The 24,285-nt window shown below is 34.6% G+C and overlaps 2 protein-coding genes across 3 annotated transcripts in view; one reads left to right on the top strand and one right to left on the bottom strand.

The window, feature by feature from the left end:
- Positions 1-24,285, top strand: part of LOC149787544 (synapsin-like) — a 406,386-nt gene that overhangs the window by 197,366 nt on the left and 184,735 nt on the right. The gene's annotated exons all lie outside the window — the stretch shown is intronic.
- On the bottom strand, positions 9,919-18,022 carry LOC149787546 (metalloproteinase inhibitor 4-like). The gene is made up of 5 exons (XM_089973688.1): positions 17,802-18,022; positions 15,549-15,703; positions 14,907-15,012; positions 12,387-12,508; positions 9,919-10,501 (listed from the first exon to the last, which is right to left on the bottom strand). Exons 1-5 carry the CDS (start codon positions 17,911-17,913, stop codon positions 10,289-10,291), a joined length of 708 nt encoding a protein of 235 aa, XP_089829814.1. The 5' UTR covers positions 17,914-18,022; the 3' UTR covers positions 9,919-10,288.

The raw sequence follows: 24,285 nt of genomic DNA on the forward strand, positions 1-24,285 counted from the left end.
CCACAGAAAAATGTAAGTTCAACACAGCAAACATAGATCAAAACTTTGTGGATGGCTTGTAATTGGGATAAAGAAGAAACCTATTGATCTTAAGAAAAATGATTTCTTCCAAATATCTAAGTTATTGAACATGCACTTTCCCAAATGGTTTTTAATGTCTTATACATTGGGCAAAAAGAAGCCTTATTTTAAGTTTAGCACAAGACTATGATGCCTTATTTTAAGTTTAGTATGATACTATGATGCCTTATTTTAAGTTTAGTACAAGACTATGATGCCTTATTTTAAGTTTAGTACAAGACTATGATGCCTTATTTTAAGTTTAGTACAATACTATGATGCCTTATTTTAAGTTTAGTACAAGACTATGATGCCTTATTTTAAGTTTAGTACAATACTATGATGCCTTATTTTAAGTTTAGTACAAGACTATGATGCCTTATTTTAAGTTTAATAGTATACTATGATGCCTTATTTTAAGTTTAGTACAATACTATGATGCCTTATTTTAAGTTTAGTACAAGACTATGATGCCTTATTTTAAGTTTAGTACAAGACTATGATGCCTTATTTTAAGTTTAGTACAAGACTATGATGCATTATTTTAAGTTTAGTACAAGACTATGATGCCTTATTTTAAGTTTAGTACAAGACTATGATGCCTTATTTTAAGTTTAGTACAAGGCTATGATGCCTTATTTTAAGTTTAGTACAAGACTATGATGCCTTATTTTAAGTTTAGTACAAGACTATGATGCCTTATTTTAAGTTTAGTACAAGACTATGATGCCTTATTTTAAGTTTAGTACAATACTATGATGCCTTATTTTAAGTTTAATATAATACTATGATGCCTTATTTTAAGTTTAGTACAATACTATGATGCCTTATTTTAAGTTTAGTACAATACTATGATGCCTTATTTTAAGTTTAGTACAAGACTATGATGCCTTATTTTAAGTTTAATATAATACTATGATGCCTTATTTTAAGTTTAGTACAAGACTATGATGCCTTATTTTAAGTTTAGTACAAGACTATGATGCCTTATTTTAAGTTTAGTACAATACTATGATGCCTTATTTTAAGTTTAGTATAATACTATGATGCCTTATTTTAAGTTTAGTACAAGACTATGATGCCTTATTTTAAGTTTAGTACAATACTATGATGCCTTATTTTAAGTTTAGTACAAGACTATGATGCCTTATTTTAAGTTTAGTACAATACTATGATGCCTTATTTTAAGTTTAGTACAAGACTATGATGCCTTATTTTAAGTTTAGTACAAGACTATGATGCCTTATTTTAAGTTTAGTACAATACTATGATGCCTTATTTTAAGTTTAGTATAATACTATGATGCTTTATTTTAAGTTTAGTATAATACTATGATGCCTTATTTTAAGTTTAGTACAAGACTATGATGCCTTATTTTAAGTTTAGTACAATACTATGATGCCTTATTTTAAGTTTAGTACAAGACTATGATGCCTTATTTTAAGTTTAGTACAAGACTATGATGCCTTATTTTAAGTTTAGTATAATACTATGATGCCTTATTTTAAGTTTAGTACAAGACTATGATGCCTTATTTTAAGTTTAGTACAATACTATGATGCCTTATTTTAAGTTTAGTACAAGACTATGATGCCTTATTTTAAGTTTAGTACAAGACTATGATGCCTTATTTTAAATTTAGTACAAGACTATCATGCCTTTGCCAAATGTGTAGGTCACTGAGATACATTTGATCAAGTATTTCCTTTAATGAAAGTATCCACAGTAATTAAGATGAGGAAGAAAATGATTTTGTCCATAGGTCATTTTGTTTTGTATCTCTTTCTTTCTTTCTCTAAGTTCAGTTTTCTTTCCCTTTGCCAAGAAATGATATTTCAGATGCAGGTTACATTTACTCCAAAGGTTCCATTCAAAGGATTTATGGACTAATCTTTGACCTAAAGACTGATGCAATAAAAATGAAAATAAAAGCTTTTAATATTGAAATTAAATGTTTTCAAATACTGTTGATTTAAATACTTTCTTGTCTTTTAAATTTGTTCTTTGCATAGAACAAATTACATTTTTGGGGTGACTGTGTGGATACATTTCTGAAAGAGTCCTGAAGGATCCTTATTTTCTATGTATGTAGGTATGATAATTCATTGGGACTTCAAATTATGCTTTGAAGCAATTACAGAATCAAATGAAAATTAGTGGTTAGGGAAAAAGTCATTTACAATTTAGTTGACTGTTGAAGCAGGTTTTCTTAATATATTTTTAAAGTGTGAAATAACTGGCTCCATTGTTAAGATATTAAGTTTCACCTTGGCTCCATTGTTAAGACATTAAGTGTCTTCCTGGTTCCATTGTTAAGATATTAAGTTTCACCTTGGCTCCATTGTTAAGATATTAAGTTTCACCTTGGCTCCATTGTTAAGATATTAAGTTTCACATTGGCTCCATTGTTAAGATATTAAGTTTCACCTTGGCTCCATTGTTAAGATATTTAGTTTCTTTCACCTTGGCTCCATTGTTAAGATATTAAGTTTCACCTTGGCTACATTGTTAATATATTAGGTTCCTTCCTGGTTCCATTGTTAAGATATTAAGTTTCATCCTGGCTCCATTGTTAAGATATCAAGTTTCACCTTGGCTCCATTGTTAAGATATTAAGTTTCTTTCACCTTGGCTCCATTGTTAAGATATTAAGTTTCACCTTGGCTCCATTGTTAAGATATTAAGTTTCAACTTGGCCCCATTGTTAAGATATTAAGTTTCATCCTGGTTCCATTGTTAAGATATTAAGTTTCACCTTGGCTCCATTGTTAAGATATTGTTTCACTTTGGCTCCATTGTTAATACATTACGTTTCATCCTGGTTCCATTGTTAATATATTAAGTTTCACCTTGGCTCCATTGTTAAGATATTAATTTTCACCTTGGCTCCATTGTTAAGATATTAATTTTCTTTCACCTTGGCTCCATTGTTAAGATATTAAGTTTCTTTCACCTTGGCTCCAATGTTAAGATATTAAGTTTTACCTTGGCTCCATTGTTAAGATATTAAGTTTCATCCAGGCTCCATTGTTAAGATATTAAGTTTCACCTTGGCTCCATTGTTAAGATATTTAGTTTCTTTCACCTTGGCTCCATTGTTAAGATATTAAGTTTCACCTTGGCTCCATTGTTAAGATATTAAGTTTCACCTTGGCTCTATTGTTAAGATATTAAGTTTCGCCTTGGCTCCATTGTTAAGATATTGTTTTACCTTGGCTCCATTGTTAAGATAATAAGTTTCTTTCACCTTGACTGCATTGTTAAGACATTAAGTTTCACCTTGGCTCCATTGTTAATATATTAAGTTTCATCCTGGTTCCATTGTTAAGATATTTAGTTTCTTTCACCTTGGCTCCATTGTTAAAATATTAAGTTTCACCTTGGCTCCATAGTTACGATATTTAGTTTCTTTCACCTTGGCTCCATTGTTAAGATATTAAGTTTCACCTTGGCTCCATTGTTAAAATATTAAGTTTCACCTTGGCTCCATAGTTAAGATATTTAGTTTCTTTCACCTTGGCTCCATTGTTAAGATATTAAGTTTCACCTTGGCTCCATAGTTAAGATATTTAGTTTCTTTCACCTTGGCTCCATTGTTAAGATATTAAGTTTCACCTTGGCTCCATAGTTAAGATATTTAGTTTCTTTCACCTTGGCTCCATTGTTATTATATTAAGTTTCATCCTAGTTCAATAGTTAAGATATTAAGTTTCTTTCACCTTGGTTCCATTGTTAAGATATTAAATTTCATCTTGGCTCCATTGTTAAGATATTAAATTTCATCTTGGCTCCACCCAGTTGCTACAGATGACAATTATTTTGTTGTTGTCCTGCTTAATTTAAATGCATGCATTTTGGACATATTCTCCATATGCATATATTTTGGACACATCTTTGAATACACATTTTCAGACACATCCTCAAAATGCACATCTTTTAGACACATCCTCCAAATGCACATATTTTGGACACATCGTTGAATATACATTTTTGGACACATCTTCCAAAAGCACATATTTTGGATATGTCATCCAAATGCACATATTTTAGACACATCTTCCAAATGCACATATTTTGGACACATCCTCCAAATGTACATATTTTTGACATGTCCTCCAAATGCACATATCTTGGAACATCCTTCAAATGCACATATTTTAGACACATCTTCCAAATTTCTGACACATACTCCATATGAACATATTTTGGACATGTCCTTCAAATGCATTTGTTCTGGACACATCCTGTAAATGTATATATTTTGGACACACCCTTCAAATGCACATATTTTAGACACATCTTTCAAATTTTGGACACATCCTCAAATGTACATATTTTGGACGTGTCCTCCAAATGCACATATTTTAGATACATCTTCCAAATTTTGGACACATCCTCCAAGTGCACATATTTTGGACACATTCTTCTAATGCACATATTTTGGATATATCCTCCAAATGCACATATTTTGGACACATCCTACAAATGCACATATTTTGGACATGCCCTCCAAATGCACATATTTTGGACACATCCTCCAAATGCACATATTTTGGACATGTCCTCCAAATGCACAAATTTTAGACACATCCTCCAAGTGCACATATTTTAGACACATCCTCCAAATGCACATATTTTGGACATGCCCTCCAAATGCACATATTTTGGATATGTCTTTCAAATGCACATATTTTGGACATGCCCTCCATATGCACATAATTTGGACACAACCTCTAAATGCACATATTTTGGATACATCCTCCAAATGCACATATTTTGGACATGCCCTCCAATTGCACATATTTTGGATATGTCTTTCAAATGCACATATTTTGGACATGGCAACCAAATGCACATATTTTGGACACATCCTCCAAATGTACATATTTTGGACACATCCTCCAAATGCACATATTTTGGACACATCCTCCAAATGCAAATATTTTGGACACATCCTCCAAATGTACACATTTTGGACACATCCTCCAAATGCTAATATTTTGGACATGCCCTCCAAATGCACATATTTTGGACACATCCTCCAAATGCACATATTTTGGATATGTCTTTCGAATGCACATATTTTGGTCACATCCTCCAAATGCACATATTTTAGACACATCTTCCAAATGCACATATTTTGGACACAACCTCCAAATGCACATATTTTGGATATGTCCTCAAAAATGCACATATCTTGGACACATCTTCCAAATGCATGTTTTGTTCACATTTATCAAAGCATTCAGTTTGCTTTCTAAAATAAAAGAATGTTTTATTTGTTCCTAACACTGTTTAGAAAAAGAGGACTTAAAGTTGTTTAGTGTTATAGATCCTAATCAATATTAATGCATTATAATTATTAATTTTAGGATCTCTGTAACAGTGTTATGAGCAAAGCAGAGTTAAACACAAGACTTTCCTTGTCAACTTTGGCCAGAATTAACACAGCTGAAATATGGCATTCTCGTCATATTGACCATAATAATAGTGATGGTACAATTAAGTGTAAGTCAACAAGTAATTATGTAATATTATTGAATACCCCAATGTCAATATATGTATTGAGGTCAATTTAAAATGAATATGTCTGCTGTGAATGAGAAAATGGTGACTTTTACTAGGGCTGCCCACGTCTGTGAATTTTACTGTACATAGTTGATGATAGATGGATGAACAATTCAAGAGTGCACATTTTTCCATGATTGAAATTACATTGATAAGCTTGTTTTTTCTTTCAAAATCCTGCATTTAAAGTTGAATTATTTTATGTTAAACTATTTCTAGTAATTGACATTATTGCAAGTTTAGTGCTACTAAAATAGTGTTTGATAATCTCAAGAAGGTTTCACAATAGCCATCACTTGCCATTTTTGTAGTGTTATTCTTCTTAGACTGGTTCTCTGTATCCTCAAGGACTGGAACCAAGTTTGAAATTGTGTTTTTAAGTGAATAAGTATTAAAGAACCAGTCAGTGATGTAGCAAAAATGTCAGCTGATTATCAATGTAAACTTCATACAAACTGACAAATGCTTTCATTTCACGAATAGAAAATTTTAACCTATTTGATTGACACATGTCTTGTTTATTACTCATAAATTACCATATGAATGAAATTGTCTCAGAATATGCCAGTATTAACTAATTTAGAGTGTACAATAGCCACATTTCTTATGAAAGTTTAAAGTTGGTGTTTGTCATTGGGACTTTAAACAGAACTGTGATATGAGCTATCATAACTAAAAATCTTGTTGAGCAATTTAATGATGCTTTCCAGTATTATGAATTCAAAAAGGTTACAGAGAACAAAAGCATACTGTCATTTGGGTTTCACTGGAAAGTCATATATGATAATTTTGTCTTTATATATATATATATATATATATATATATATATATATATATATATATATATATATATATATATATATATATATATATATATACATATAAATATAAGCAGATCAACAAGTTGACAATAATAGCAGCTTTGGACATGTATAGAGGGAGAGAGCTGTAAATGGCATTAGATGTATTACACAAAGTAAAAAACTGCAATTTTGTGTATGTCCATTTCCCAGAATGCTAGTAACAGTACCATATGTACTTGATTATAAGACATTTGCAGCTGCAAACTACACAGACCCAGATCTCCCATCACATAATGTACAGGCAGATCTAGGTCTGTGTAGTATGTTATCAGTAATCAGTAGAATAAACAACATTGACCCTGATTAAAAGATGCATGCTGTATCAGCAGATCAGGATCTTTGTTGTTTGCAGTTTGACTTGACTTTTAGGTGGGTAAATATGATACATCTTTTGTGTTTTTTTAACTCATCCTCTTCACATGGATCAGTTAAGAACAACCTAAAAGATGATGAGACACTTTAATATTGTTTTCCTTCAAAAGTCTACCGTATATACTCGCGTATAAGCCAGTTAGCGTATAAGCCGACCCCCCCAAACTGAATTGGTAAAACTGTTATAAAGTGCATGACCCGCATATAAGCCGACCCATAATTTCTAGACTACCTTTACATCACAAGATGCACAAAGTGAGTTCTGAATACGTTTATTTAGGCAAATCACATTGTTAAATAAAATGAAAGTAAGAAAGCTAATTTATATGTTGAAATAAAAACAATTCTAAAGTGTTAAGTCTTAATGGAAATTTAATTAATCTTCATTCTAAAATCATGAATTATAAAAGTTCTATCACTTTTAGAATCCTTCAAAATCTGGCTCTGTATCAGACTTGCCAAACAGTTCACGAAACCCGGCTTCTGTTACGGGTGTGCTTTCATCATATACGTTGTCATTGTCATCATGGTCATCCGATAGTGTGTCGTTCTCCTTCTCGCTCTCCTCGTCATTGTCAGATTGAAATATAGCATCATCCTCTGTTCCATCCATGGCATTGCTGATACAGCACTTCCTGAATGATTTTGAAATCATTTCTGATGGAATTGAGTCCCACGCTTCTTTTACCCACTTGGAGACCAAATCGATGTCCAGCCTCATTAAATTCCCGCCTTTTGTCATTTTCACAGCCCCTGAACTAACTCATTCTGCCCACATCTTTCGTAACTTGTCCTTAAAAGGTTTGTTAAAGCAGACATCAAGAGGTTGTAACACTGACGTTAAACCTCCTGGTATCACAGCCAGTGTTGTTTTCATTTTCTTTGCAGCTTTTTTCACTTCATCGGTTTTGTGTGCACGAAACATATCCCATATAAGCATTGAAGATTTCTGAAGAATTGCACCTGGTCTCTTGTTCCATACTTTCTCCAACCATTCAATTGTTCCATTTGCGTCCATCCATCCCTTTCACTGTGCACGAACAATGACACATTCAGGAAATTTCATGCTTTTTAGCAGCATCTTCCTTTTAAAAATGATGACAGGAGGCAGCTTTGATCCATCAGCCAAACAGGCCAATACAACTGTGAAATTTATTTTTTCATGGCCGGTCATTTTTATCAGAATAGTTTTCTCACCAACAGCATTGACTGTTTTATTGCTTGGTAAGTCAAAGGTCATAGACGTCTCATCCATATTTCCAATTTGTGATAGTTCAAATGAGCACTCCTTTCTGCATTTAATGATGAACTGCTGAAATGATTCAATTTTTTCTTCCAAGTCTTTTGGTAGCTTTTGTGCTATCTTCATTCACTGCCTGAGGCAGAAACCATTCCGGTTCATAAAACGAGAACACCAGCTGGCTGATGCAACAAATTTTGAATCTGCCAACTTACATTTATCATTTTTCACCATCTGCATAGCACATAGATGAATTGCAGTTCGTGTGACAATGTATCCATTTTGTCGATGTTCACTTACAAAATCACCGAGTTCTTTCTCCAATTCAGGGAAAGAGGCAATCCCAGTCCGACGAGCCTTCTTGGATTTTGGCATTTCTTCTAATGCTGCTTTGCTTTTCCGCCATTCCCGTACTTGCTTCTCGTTCACAAAAAATTCACGTGCTGCAGCATAGTTATTTGCTTCTGCATATTCAATAACTTTAAGTTTGAATGCTGCATCATAAGCAGAACGCTTTCTTTTACTTCCAACACTATTCATTTTATCAAATTGAATTGAATATAAACTTCTAGAGAGATTAAGCCGAAATAATTTCTTATAGTGGTAGTATACTATTTATATACCTTATCCTGTAATTATTGCCATGTGTGGTTGGTTATCAATTTGTATTTGATAATTATTTATCATTGTTGTTTATTTGTGGGTTTTTTAAACTACCGGTAGTGTGATTCAATTGATCAAAATATGATTGGTTTCAGCGTGGACATTATTCAAGTATTGTGACAGTTTATAACTTTGAGCAGAAACCATGTCCACTACCATATCTCATTAAACAATACATCTGAGAGTCGGCATGTATTAGTTAAGTCGTTGGCATTGTGCAACAAAACAAACATATTATCCCTGAGGCATTTACCACAAATTAAGCACATGGTAGCTATTGTACAACACTCTACCGCTAACAAACCACTTCGCTTTACAAACAACTAAACAACAGTAGTATATAAACTGTGGCTGCCTATTACTTCTAAAACACCTGTCAAAGAAATCCCACAAATTATATTGTTTTACAATTATTCACGCTGACTCGTATATTGCCCTGTTATTTATCCTTCCCAAGCATGCGTGCAACAAACCCCTATGGAGCCTCTCACTATTGTTCTATATATATATACATACATATATATATATATATATATATATATATATATATATATATATATATATATATATATATATATATATATATATATATTCTTTTCACATTTACACTGAAATAAGCTAGTGTGCATTTGTACGATACCGTAGAGTTTAATGATTACTGATTAGCTGACGGTTAAATGCTTGACTGGAGATTACTAATATGGCGGTTCTTTTGGAAAATACACGTACCACCATGGTTCAAATAACACATATGGCTGCATTTTCTGGTGGATGGACATCTGTCAAATAGACGTCAAGTATGTTAAAACATGTTTTTCATTCATTATCCTACCACTTAAATTAGAAAAAAAATATTTGTTTCACTTCACGACAGCACAAATCTTATGAGCCATGTGGCATCATTAGGCATGTGATCTCATCTTCGGCGATCGACAGAAACAATAAATACTGGAAATCAAGGGAAAAAAACGTTAAAAATTTCAGACTTGGACCTTGGCCTGCAGATAAGCTGACCCCCCTTCTTCCAGGCCTTATTTTTTTCCTAAACTTTTTGGCTTATATGCGATTATATATGGTATATACAATACATACTTTATTACCTCAACAGAAGATAATCTCACTGTTTCTGTTAATAGATTGACACAACATAGATTTGATCATGGTATTTTATTGAAAATTATGGATTCAGAAGCAGAAAGAACATTGGATGTAGATATGAATGATCTGTTTTCTTTCAACAAATTTATTTGGAGTTTGTTTTGTTTGCCCTACATTTGTCACACATACTTGTAACATACATATTTCAAAATAGAATGTTTTTTCCATTAGAAAAATTATAAGATGTAAATATTTATTTTATACATAGTAACAATGTACATGAATGATAAAAACCACAACTTTGGACTTGTTCATAAAAACATACCAGTAATATTAAAAGTGGCAGTATCACAAAAGTATATTTTTTTGACAACATGGATATGTACATATAATAAATAAATGTTCTTGTATCAGGGGAAGAAAATCAGGGTTCCATTCCCCAACGTCTCTGTTGAACTTTGATGCAGTTTCTGAAATGTTTATTTTTGCTCCACCTGCACTCGCCAGCATTAATGTCTCGCACACACAGGCTGTGATGATCATAACATTGGTCTGTGTCTGTCCAAACATTCCATGAACATGTTTTTCCCACATCGCTGGCGCTTTCAATAAACATTGGACCATGTGATATCACCACCTATCAAAATTAAATATTATTGATAACAATAATAATAATAATAATAATAATAATAAATGATATAGTCTTTATTGGATGAGTATAACTCGGTTAGCTATGTGTATTTGAACTCTCTTGAGGAGAGCTACTTCAGTGTATACCAAATTTACATGGTAGTGTTAGAAAGATACAATGTGCATAGTGCCCTAGGAATGACTCAGACAAGATACATGTGCTTATTGCCCTGGAAATGGCTCAGACAAGAAACATGTGCTTATTGCCCTGGGAATGGCCCAGATAAGATACAATGTGCATAGTGCCCTGGGAATGGCCCAGATAAGATACAATGTACATAGTGCCCTGGGAATGACCCAGTTAAATTTACTTTGCAAATATTGGAATATCTTGAAATAAATGTACTTTGAATTACTTAAATATTACACCTTACTGATTCATACAGAAAAATGTATCCAGACTTAATGAGATCTTCTATATCTGTATAACTTTTTCATTTGCAGTGATGTTTCTGAATAAATATACATACATAAATCTTGCACTTGGGAATAATTCTATTTTTTGTTATATTCCATTCTTTCATGCATTTAATTTTTCTTCTTTGAAATGTAGTTGTGATAATAAAAGATAACAAAATGTAGAATCTTTTTGAGTAATAACCCCATAACACAATGATCATCCACTGGGTGGGGGTAGGGAAAATACAATTTTTAAAATAGTTGTGGCAGCCATATTTTTATTTAGGACCAACTAGGTGTCACCAGTCTACTGGTGATAATCCCATGTTGTTATAGTCATCCATTAGGGAGGAATAAAGATAACAATTTTCAAAAAAAGACTTTCCATTTAGGAATAACAATAAATAGATTTTCAAGATGGCTGCTGTGGTAGCCATATTGGACATCTGGTCAGCATCATCTTCATTTAATACCAACTGAACATCGTAAGAAGTCTTTTGGTTAAAACCCCATATCAATATGACTTTCTGTTCAGATAAAGTTGTGAGAGCAAGATTTTCAATATTGCTGCCATAGTGGCCATATTGGACAACAGATTGGAACCATTTTGATTTAGGACCAACTAGAGATCATAAGACCATACATGTAGAAGTATCAGCAATAACAAATTTTCCATGCCATGTATGATGTCTATTTATAAATTACCCAAGATGAAACATTTCCTTGCCGTGTATGATGACTGTTGATAAATTATCCAGGATGAAAACTTTCCATGCTATGTATGATGACTATTGATAAATTATCCAGGATGAAAACTTTCCATGCCATGTACGATGTCTATTCATAAATTACCCAAGATGAAACATTTCCTTGCCGTGTATGATGACTGTTGATAAATTAACCAGGATGAAAACTTTCCATGCCATGTATGATGACTGTTGATAAATTATCCAGGATGAAAACTTTCCATGCCATGTACGATGTCTATTCATAAATTACCCAAGATGAAAAGTTTCCTTGCCGTGTATGATGACTGTTGATAAATTACCCAAGATGAAACATTTCCTTGCCATGTATGATGACTGTTGATAAATTACCCAGGATGAAAACTTTCTATGTCATGTATGATGACTGTTGATAAATTACCCAAGATGAAAACTTTCCATGCCATGTATGATGACTGTTGATAAATTACCCAAGATGAAAACTTTCCATGCCATGTATGATGTCTGTTTATAAATTACCCAAGATGAAAACGTTCCATGCCATGTATGATGAGTGTATATAATTTATCCAGTAAGAGAAGTTACTTTACTAAGTTTGATGTCTGTTTAGAAATTACCCAGTTCGAGAACTTTCTTTGCAATGAATGATATCAGTTTAGAAATTACCCAGTATGATTAGTTTCCTTGTCATGACTGTTTATAACTTACCTTGCAGTCACAGTTCTTTTTGTACAGATACTGAACTCCCTGCTTCTCACTTACTGTCAGGCTGTTCCATGGCTGAACCCAGGAACACGTGTTGATTTGTAGGACCCCATCTTGAGAGAAACCTGAGAATAAAATGTGACAATTTCATAACCTTACCTTAGCATAACCGCTTGGCCAACAAATCTGTTTACAGTCTGCTATATGAGTTTGTGATGATGAACATAATATCAGAGGCCTTGGGCAGTGGGGGAAGTGGGTGTGGGTGACCCCTAGAAGTTCAGAACATGGTATTTTGGTATTTAGGCACCACAGCAACAATTTGGAGCATATGACCATTGTCCTTCCATCCCTTAGTCATCACACCATGGTCAGGGTTTGCATTCAGTTCATTTCAGGCATTCTGGTAGGTGCATTCTGGTAGGGCTCATAAATGTATTTCTTTTCATAGGTTAAAGCTTTTGTATCTGTGCATATACCTAGCTATGCTGTTGGCAGTGTAGTTTGTGCATACCTAGCTATGTTGTTGGCAGTGTTGTTTGTGCATACCTAGCTATGTTGTTGCCAGTGTTGTTTGTGCATACCTAGCTATGTTGTTGGCAGTGTAGTTTGTGCATACCTAGCTATGCTGTTGGTAGTGTAGTCTGTGCATACCTAGCTATGTTGTTGCCAGTGTTGTTTGTGCATACCTAGCTATGCTGTTGGCAGTGTTGTTTGTGCATACCTAGCTATGTTGTTGGTAGTGTAGTTTGTGCATACCTAGCTATGTTGTTGGTAGTGTAGTTTGTGCATACCTAGCTATGTTGTTGGTAGTGTAGTCTGTGCATACCTAGCTATGTTGTTGGCAGTGTAGTTTGTGCATACCTAGCTATGCTGTTGGCAGTGTAGTCTGTGCATACCTAGCTATGCTGTTGGCAGTGTAGTTTGTGCATACCTAGCTATGCTGTTGGTAGTGTAGTCTGTGCATACCTAGCTATGCTGTTGGCAGTGTTGTTGGTGCTAAAACAGTGGCAAGTTCATCTAAGTATAAATGGGAGAAAATGAGTTTATTGAAATAAGCACATTTAAGGTGTCTAATTTCCAAAATTGTATTTGTGTGGTAGTTTACTTAAATGTTATAAGACAACAATCATAAAATGTGGTTTATAAGTATTCCTGACAATATTACAAAGAAAGGGACCACATGTATTCCTGACAATATCACAAAGAAAGGGACCACAATTATTCCTGACAATATTGCAAAGAAAGGGACCACAAGCATTCGTGACAATATCGCAAAGAAAGGGACCACAAGTATTCCTGACAATATCACAAAGAAAGGGTCCACAAGTATTCACGACAATATTGCAAAGAAAGGGACCACAAGTATTCCTGACAATATCGCAAAGAAAGGGACGACCACAAGTTGCTGATGATTAGTACCAGTTATTACATACCTGAAGTTACACTGTACCTATTTACAGTTGATTGGATCTCCTTGTTAAATTACATTATGCATATTATACCCATTGTGCTGACACTGTACCTATTTACAGTTGATTGGATCTGCTTGTTAAATTACATTATGTGTATTATACCCAGTGTGCTGACTTATAAGGCACAAGGTGGATCTTGTATGAAAGCTATATTTTCTTCAGTCACATTGTGTCAGCTTTAGTGGTGGCATCATCAACAGTTTAAGGTCTTTGTTCAAGATTTTTCTTCATTTGTATTTGCTGAACCCTATCATTAATTTATTTGAAATGGATCATTATGAAGCTAAGACAATTGATTCTATGAAACATGATCTCCCCTTTGACCTTGGGATGAAGGTTACAGTAATTGAAAATTTGCATTATACTTGATAGTTACAGTTTTTTGTATTAGTTGTATTTAACATACCTTGGTTTTATCTACATTCTGATATATCATTGTGGGCACAATATCATGGCAGTTGTTGACAGTCAATTGGACCATTCCAGTGGCCTAAGTGGTTAGAGTCTTGGATGTGGCAGTTTGCGGATTTGAATCCTGTCCGAGTCAAACCAAAGACTTATAAAAATGGTATTATCAGCTATCTCGCTTGGTGCTCAGCATTAAGAGGTTAGTGTTAGGACTGGTTGGCCTAGTGTCAGGATAATGTGACTGGGTGGGACATGATGCTGCATGTCTGCAGCATGATAACCAGTGCTAGACATCACTCTAAAGTGCCACACTGCAGACATCATAGCAATATAGTTAGAAATCATAGTAGCAATATAGTTGGAATTTTTTTTACATTGCGATGTTAAAGCAATCCAAATCACACATAAGTCAAATGTCACTTATCCAGATTTCCTGAAAGAGCAAAGCAAAGGTTTTGTACTGACAAATGATCTTCCTTTATATATATATATATATATATATATATATATATATATATATATATATATATATATATATAACTGTAGGTCCTGAGGTCATTCACATTGCCCTAATGAGTGAAAAATCAAGATAATTTGTACATACATAGGTGGTGTTTTACCATACATGACATTGTTTTACCTGAAATAAGGTACTTTGTCCTTGGTTTAAGTTGGACCCCACAGGTTGAATCATAATAACTTGTTTGTACATAGGTTAGTGAGTTGTTAGGCAGCTGTTCCACCTCCTGTAAAACATAGGCATAATACTTACATAGTTACCAAAATCTAGCAACAGTACTGTTCAATATATGAAAATTTCCATAACCTTGGCATATTTTAGTGTAGGTTTCTTTGAAAAACATTTGAGAACAAAACTTTTTAAAACATTTTTAAAAAAATATGTTGATCTTAACAAACTTTTGCCTTGCTAGTTTCCTTTTTCATTATTTCTGTGACCATGGTCTCAATGACATAAATAAATTTTATAATGATAAAATTGATCAAGATATTTTTTGCTTTGAAATTTATAATATTTATTTTTATATCATATATATCAATTTACCTGGATATTATTTGACATTTTAGCCTCAGAGTTTTGTCTACATTCAACCAGTCATCTTTTTCACATAATTTCATAATGTTTCACTGATAATGATTTTAAAGTTTTTCAAAATCATATCTCTACCCTGCAATAGATTTTGAAAACAAAAATGACTGATTATATAAATTTGCACAAAATATAATTAAATAAAATTCATATACATTAGATATAAGTATTTACCTTTCCCTTGAAGAATTTGGTTATTTTTAGGTGATATTTGCGTAATATTGGGTAGCGGTCCACTTTGGTTGTGTTCTTTTCTGTCTTCTCATCTTTCACAACCTGTTCCTGCTTCTTGTATACAATTTCCTCCTTCTTTACATGCACCTTGGCCACTGAAATGCCAGAATGGAGTTATTTAAGAGCTGAACTTTACATTTCACAGGATTTCTTGAAGTCATCAAGCTCGAAAACTGATTATACACTGACTTCGTGAAACATGAAGTTCAGTTCTTATAGCCACAGATGTTTATAAATAGATCCCAAATAATGTCATAAGCAGCCATATTTGTGTTATGTTTGCCATTTTACTGTTGGTTTTTTATTTGGTGTTTGGAAGTTGAAATAAATTAATATTCTCAAGAAACTGTTACAAAACACATAAACAAAATGCAAATCAGGCTTTTTGTTAGTATCTATATTTGTAATATTATAAGTTGATTTTGCATCAGTTTGCCTTGTTCAAAATGGGCAATATTTTGTGGTCACATATAGGAGAAATGCCTGGTTGCCCATCATCCAGGTAACATGGACAGAAGATTGTCTGCTAGTAACCTTATCAGAAGGCTTCTGTAGAACTAATAATGAATTTTAAAAAAATAAATAATAGTACTGTAATTTAGTCATTGTTTGCAAATATTGTCAAAGTATTAACTTTATTTTCTTTTTTATGCCAATTGTGCAACAGATTTTAACAATTCACATATGATATACCAAAAGATTTAGATTTTGGCACCAGGTTTTTTCCCAGCAGCAATCACTCTTCCACATGTTGTCATTGTGAAGTGAATAAAAGCCACAGAGTTGCAAACTGTGTGTGTTATATCTGTAATATCCAGATCTCACCTAAAGTTGTCATCATTTTTAACTCCATCTGGTGTCACACTTTTGTCCAATATATCCATCATTGCTGGGCTTATCAGCCATTACCTGTGGCTGGCCCCCATATGGACTTGTGGACTAAGGGGTGAGGTGGGGTGGGGTGTTCAAGCTCAAGCTTTTTAATTGGGTTAATTATTTAACTTCAGAGATTATTTCTTTATCATTTAAATGGAGAAAATAAAATTTTTAAAATCCCTCTACATACAAAGAAGTATTTAGTTTTATAAAAGTATGTTGCCTTTGTTGCCTGCATTTCCACTTGTTTCCTTGTTACTACTTTTCTGATGTATTACTGGTAGGTGGAGTATTTTGTTCATTAGTTCACCCAGTTGTTAGTCAAAGTGGTCTTATGGTCTGTTTGTGTCATCCAACAGCTGTTGACATTTGCTATGATATATACTTGTTTATAAAACAAGTCAAACTGCATAGAGCCAGATCTGCCATTGCATAATGCACTGACAGATTTAGGTCTGTGCAGTTTGTTAGGGGTGACAGACAACATCCTGGTATTTAAAAAAGAGTTTGCAGTTTTATAAATAATTTGGCTGATGTGCCATAAAATTAGCTGCTGTTATTTAAAAAAAAAACTTTGAACAACTTTGTCTAAAATATTGAGTGATAGAATTTGACCAAATTTTACGGAAAGCAATCTTGCTTGAAGGGCGGCCCCAAGTGGCCAAGTGGTCTAAAGTGCTCTCCATTATAGATCACTGCCATTTCACCTTTGTCTGTGTGGGTTCGAGTCTCGAATCCAGCCAATGTGGGTATGTGAGAAAGCTTGCCAGTAGCTTCTCATGCGTCAGTGGTTCTTTCCGAGGTTTTCCGGGTTCTTCCTCCACCATTAATACTGGTTGCCATGTATAGCCTATCATGTGCTGAAAAATGGCGTTAAACCCTACAACAACAACAACAACAACTCGCATGAAGGCCTTTCACAATTGTACAATGATGAAGACTGTTGCATGAAGGCCTTTCACAATTGTACAATGATGAAGACTGTCGCATGAAGGCCTTTCACAATTGTACAATGATGAAGACTGTCGCATGAAGGCCTTTCACAATTGTACAATGATGAAGACTGTCGCATGAAGGCCTTTCACAATTGTACAATGATGAAGACTGTCTTAACCTCTTTAAACCACATCCAGGGAAATTTCTAAATATATAAATCTGTCGTTAGTTTAGAAATGACTTACATTGTCACAATTAGCAGTCTAGTAACTTATTTGATTTTGAAGACTTCAGTTAGGTTAATTTTGTAATTTTGGAACAGTTTAAAAATGTCAGCAAAATAAAACAGTAAGGAGTATATAATGACTCAATTTTACTCACCAAACTCAGCACTGCAGAAATGTTCTTGTTTATGACTCTGAAGGCATGAGCAAGCAGAACTGTAGTCAACAGCAACAACCAAAAGAATTACCAGAATCCCCATTATACTCATTCTGATGGTTTCTGAAGCTTTTGGATTGGAAAATTTGAATGTTGCTGAGGTCCTTACTTGTCTATCTGCTCTGTAAAAGAAAAAGAAAGTTCATTCACATCATTAGAGCAGAGGTTTATATATCTGTCTTGAGAGTTTTACAACTTGAGAACAGGAAGATAGTATTTGTTATTGAAGTGTCTTCTACGTCACATAACTTATATTAGAATACATCATCAGTGTAATACCATCCTATTCCAGCTATCATCACCTTGTGATTTAACATGCTTCTTCATGTAATTCCAAACATTTTATGCAGTTCTAGAATTGTGTGATATTAATAAATATATGTATATGTCTCTTATTTACTCAATAACTTTTGTCCCTGCATGGTTTTTGGATTGTTTTGCATAGTGAAAGTAATATGGCATGTGCAATTCATCAGAATTTACAAGGGTCCCATTGAGTGGCATTCTTTCAGTTTTCTTAGTGAATAAGGTATGAATGACGTACATCATTTATGAACTAGAACAAATAAATTTTAAGTGTCAAAGTATTGTGTTGGCGTGGGAATAAAAAGCTATTTCTTCATCACGTGTGAGTTAATATTTTATTTTTAATACTACAAGATTTTCAAGACTGGTGCCATGGTGGCAACGCTGGACATCAGGTGAACACCATTTTTATTTAGGTTCAAACAGACATTGTACAAAGCTTTCAGTGAAAATCCCATGTTGATGTATCCATCCTATCCAGAAGAGTAGTAATAACAAAATTTTCAAGACAGATGTAGTGGCAGTCACACTGGATGTCAATCGCCACAATTTTGTTTAGAACCATCTAGACATAACAAGAAGTCTTTTTAGTGAAATGACCATTGGTGTAGGAGAAGTTGCAATAACCAGATTGTCAGGATGACCACTATGGTGGCCATATTGGGTGTTAGATTGGCACAGTTTTTATTTAGGATTAACTAGACATTGTTTGTGTCTGTGTGTGTGTGTGTTCATGTATGTATGTGTGTACATGCATATGGTTATATGTATATACATATATAATGTGTGTTGATATGAGCATTCATTTAGGATGGCTAATGATAACACTATTTTGTGGTATCCATATTAGATGTCAGACAATCACCATTTTCATCTAGAACTAACTAGACATCAGAAGATGTCTTTCGGGGAAAAACCCTTGTTGATGTGGCCATGCAAGTAAGAGGGGTAGCCCTAACAATATGTTCAAAATGGCCCCTTTGGCAGCAATACTGAACATCAGATCTGAACCATTTTTGTCTTGGAACAACTAGACATCATAAGAAGTCGTGTATAAAAAACAATATGTTGATATGGCCATCCTTTCAGGAGCAGTGGCCATAACAAGATTTTCAAGATGGTTGCCATGGCTGCGATATTAGACATAAGATCTGCATCATTTTCATCTTGGATGAACTAGACAATGTAAGAAGTCATGTAGTGAAAACAATACATTGATATGACCATCCGGTCAAGAGGGGTAGCAATAACAAGATTTTCAAGATTAGATGGCCATTGGATGTCCAAGCAGCACCATTTTCAATTAGAACCAACTTAACCATGGGATGAATGTCTGTAAAGTTTCAAGGCAATCCTCCAAGCAGTTTACGAGGAGTAGCAATAAGAAATGTGTGCTAATTGATGGATGGTCAACAGACGATGGATGGACAATGGACAACAGACCATCCCATAAGCAGCTCTTCTTGTCTATGACCAGTAGAACTAAAAACCACCTGACAGAATTTGATAAATTTTGACAGAAAGTTAAAGAGTCCTTTCTGTATTAAACAAACAATTTTGATGTACCATCAGATATTGATGAAGATATTAAAACTAAAGAAAACTTGAAATAGTTATTTTAATATATGCAATCAACAGCATTGGAGGGAATTTCAACAAAAGTGTACTATTAAACCTTATTCCTTAGCTAACTGCTCTTGTGTATGGCTATTACACAAACTGAGTTGTGCACTTAGACCTCTTGTTTTAAAATGTTTATAATATTTTATTAGAAGAGAGATCAGACTTTTAAGTTCTGCTGGTCATAGACCAAAAAGTTAATGGGTTGGTTTCTCATCTGTTGTCTCAATCCATTTACACAACTTTGTTATCATTACCCCTCCTGAACTGCCTAGAATATTACCTGGACATTTTGCACACACATTCATCCCAAGGTCTAGCTGGTCTTGATTGAAAATGCTGCCGCTAAGATATCCCAGTGTTTCTGCAATGGCAGCAGCCATCTTGAAAATCTTATTGACACTCCTCCTGAATGGAGTCTTATTGGTATGGGGTTTTCACCAGAAGATTTCTTATATGTCTTATTGGTATGGGGTTTTGTCCAGAAGATTTCTTATATGTCTATTTGGTATGGGGTTTTGTCCAGAAGATTTCTTATATGTCTATTTGGTATGGGGTTTTGACCAGAAGATTTCTTATATGTCTTATTGGTATGGGGTTTTGACCAGAAGATTTCTTATATGTCTATTTGGTATGGGGTTTTGACCAGAAGATTTCTTATATGTCTATTTGGTATTGGGTTTTGACCAGAAGATTTCTTATATATCTTATTGGTATGGGGTTTTGACCAGAAGATTTCTTGTATGTCTGTTTGGTATGGGGTTTTGACCAGAAGATTTCTTATATGTCTATTTGGTATTGGGTTTAGACCAGAAGATTTCTTATATGTCTTATTGGTATGGGATTTTGACCAGAAGATTTCTTACAATGTCTATTTGGTCCTAAATGAAAATGCTGCTTTTCTGAAACCTAATATGGCCATCGCAGTGGCCATCTTTAAAATCTTGTTATTGCAACTCCTCCTGAATGGATGATCATATCAGTATAGTGTTTTCAGTTAAAAACTTCTTATAATGTCTAGATGTTGAAACGGTTCTGATTATTTTGACATCAAATATGGTCATTATGAGATCCATCTTGAAAATCTTGTTGCTGCTACTCCTTCTGAATGGAAAGTCACACTGGTGTGGGGTTTTCACCAGAAAATCACCCTCAATGTGGTTACCAGCCCAGATATGGTATACTTTATCTGAGCATTTCCCTGTTCTAATAGTCCTAAAATCCTAGCTTTTACTTGCAATCCCAATTTTCTATTTCAAATAATAAAGAAATAGCAGTACAATTTATTTATCACTCTTCTCATTTCAGTTTCTATTGCATTACATAATGCTTTATAATAATGTAATAAAATGGGTATTACTCCCTGCTTTGGAATGAATTGAATTATTTTCATTTCATTTTGATATTTTGTGAACAGCACAAAACTTAATTAGGAGACCAAGTCTTAACGGACATTTTGGTAATCAAGCCTTTCTGAATGCATCAAATGGCTCAGTGACCAAGGCTAGTTGACAGTGCATTGGATTATAGGACTATCTGAGTGATTGTTGTCACATTGTTCAAGTACTGTCATTTTAAATGTACATAAAATGTCTGAACAGTAAGTTAATTTATATTGATCAAATTATCTTCAGCATGACTTTGCTTGGGTGACTGATCAGACTGATGGTTCTGTAGTTTTGGCATAGCTGTAGGTTTCCTTTCTTGGGGAGCATGATGACCAAGGACTGAGTCCATGTGGTGGACCATTCTCCTGTCTGCCATATCTTGTTGCAGTTTGTTGTCAGGACTGTGATTCTCTCATCTCCACCTGCTTGAATGTGCTGTGCTGGTATGTTGTCAACACTGGCTGACTTTCCTTTCTATAGTGACCTAACTGCACTTTCTATTTCTTCATGAAGAATGGGGTTGTCATCAATTTCATCTGCCTGAGGGCAATTTAGTAATGCTAGATCTCCTTGGGTCTTATGAATGTGTAATCACTCAAGTAAAAATTTGGTATCAAAATTGTTTTATAAATTTTGAAAAATTGTTTATAAAAGTTATTGAAAATATATTCTATTGGAGCAGCAGAGGGGGCGAATCGGACATTTTGTCCAATCGTTATTTTGCTTAATTATTACTTTCTGCAACTCAACGATCTAGTGTCGTCAGCGCCTGGTAAAAAAAAAACGACGTCGTCGTTGGGGGATCGTCCAAACGTCATTTGGTTTAATTAACACCTTCTGCGCGTCGATCCCCAGCGTCGTCAGCGTCCGGTAAGCACATCGACGACCGCGTCGATGTCATCGCCCCCTCTGCTGCTAAGTGGTTATTTACAATGAAAATCTTTATGATCTTACAAACAGAGTGATCACTAACTCCTCCTCTTGCAGATCAATTAGGTTATTTGACTGATCGGTAATTCTAAAATTAATTCTCGTTAAAAACCGATCATGGCATCGCATATAGACCGGATTAATCGGACTCTCAACGATTAAAAATCCCGGAGGGGCTGTTGGTGAAAATGAATAAAGGATATACCCCTGTTGAGCTTGATTTGATTGCTTGGTATCCACCTGATAACTCCCTTCGATAACATCACACACTAGATTGATCGCTATCACTGATGCGATATTTACGTTGTATGGAGCAATATGCCTACCACCATCTCCGTTATCGTGTCTGAGGATAGTTGATGGGGGGGTGTCCGCGGGTGGATTCTCAGGCCATCCTAGTATGGTTCTTATTGAACTGTTATAAATATCAACCATATACCCCGGTGTGCTTATTTCAATCGTCGACGATAACGTCGGTTCATGAACCGTAATAGCGATTTTTGATTCCTTTTCTGTGATCGATTTTATCCTGCGTTGAAATTCTTTATTGATTTGCTCTATTTGGTATGACCCAGTTGGTATTGTAACCTCCTCCCAGTTTGGGGTCCCATCGGGTTTATTTGTCCGTGCAAAAACCAGCGAGTTATTAGGTTGTTGTCCGTTAAATGCGTCCGCTCGGATATTAGGCCAACTGTGATATACTCGCAATTTTGCCAGCGCTATTTCCTTTACTGGAACCGGTGATGGGAAGTTCACACTGAATTCGGGTTTCGTTGATGTTATCGATATCATACTTGTTTGTACCGGAGTGGTGTTCTCCGCGATCCGCTGAAGTAATTGAGACCCTTCGGGGTTCAGCGACATTATTATTATTCGTTGTTTTTAGTGTCTAATTTTAACAACCAGGTGGTTTCGGCTTCCAGTTGAAAATCCTCGATTTTTGACATCGCGGAGCTATATAACTGGACCATCGTGGAGAATTCAACATCGGATACGAACAAATTATCAATCGATAACGAGATCAACCCGGATAATTTCGAGTATGCGTCGGATACTATTTGATGTTTTACTGTATACTCGTTGAGTTTTTTCTGAAAACACGATGATATCTTCCTAGTGATTGCGTTGGCAACTCCAGCAACTGTTGTCATTGCGGAGACAGCGATTGGAACAGCGATCGGGGTTATCGTGGTCACCGTGGATAAAATAACACCGGCGCCAGCTACTATACCCGACACCGAGTACACGACCGCGTCGATGGCGGTTATTTTACGACGGTATTTTTTTATTTTTACACGGTATTGTTCGGAAAGCGTTTTCAAGTTCGCGGAAAATTCTTTTGCGGTATCGAATCGATATTGATGTGACGTCGGTGATACCTCTGATTCAACTTCCTTGGTGGTCATTTTTATTTTAAAAGAGCTAGTGTTTTTAATTACTTAGATTCGCTACAAATTCCACATACCATGTAATGTTTGCCCGGGCTAGATTTCTATCAACGGCATAAATTGTAAACTGTTCAGTTGCGTTCCTGTCTATAATTGTTGATATTGTATTGTTAAACCCGGATGAACTCGACGATAATATATTAAACTGCATCATTGAAACCAGTGTCAATCGATAAATGCCCTTAACAGTTGCGGTGATATTTACTGTATTCTGTGTAGGAGTCCAATCGAATGATCCATGCCGAATTGTGTATACTGTGTTGATGATGTTCTCATGAGGGATTTTTATTTTTTCGAATTGCTCTGCTACTCTCGGTAGTCCGTCTTTAATCGCTTCAACATCAGTTTTAATCGTTCCTATTTCCTGTATATGCGTGTCCACATCTTTTTTGTTCGCTGCAACCCTAGTAATGAGTGTATTTATTTCCTGTATATGCGTGTCTATACTTTTTTTGTTCGCTATAACATTAATTTTGAGTACTTCTATTTCCCCTTCATGCACGTCTATACTTTTTTTGCTCGCTATAGCATTAGTGTTAATTGTTTCTATTCTCTGTCTATGCGCGTCTACATTATTTATGATCGTTACAACATTAGTTTTGATTGTTTCTATTTCCCGTGTATTCTCGGTCATACTTTTTTTGTTCGCCGCAACATCAAGTTTGATTGTTTCTATTTCATATGTATGCACGTCTATACCTTTTTTGTTCGCTGCAACATCAGTTTTGATTA

This window comes from Sinohyriopsis cumingii, chromosome 11 (assembly GCF_028554795.1).
Source record: "Sinohyriopsis cumingii isolate HCF-2022 chromosome 11, ASM2855479v2, whole genome shotgun sequence".
Taxonomy (NCBI): Eukaryota; Metazoa; Mollusca; class Bivalvia; order Unionida; family Unionidae; genus Sinohyriopsis; species Sinohyriopsis cumingii.

What these genes read in the sequence shown, in the direction of transcription:
- LOC149787546 (XM_089973688.1), bottom strand. Translation starts at nt 17,913, where the DNA reads ATGAGTATAATGGGGATTCTGGTAATTCTTTTGGTTGTTGCTGTTGAC. An exon ending in CCAAATTCTTCAAGGGAAAG is followed by an intron (nt 15,013 to 15,548) that starts GTAAATACTTAT and finishes TATGTTTTACAG; the next exon opens with GAGGTGGAACAGCTGCCTAA. An exon ending in AAAAGAACTGTGACTGCAAG is followed by an intron (nt 10,502 to 12,386) that starts GTAAGTTATAAA and finishes TAATTTTGATAG; the next exon opens with GTGGTGATATCACATGGTCC.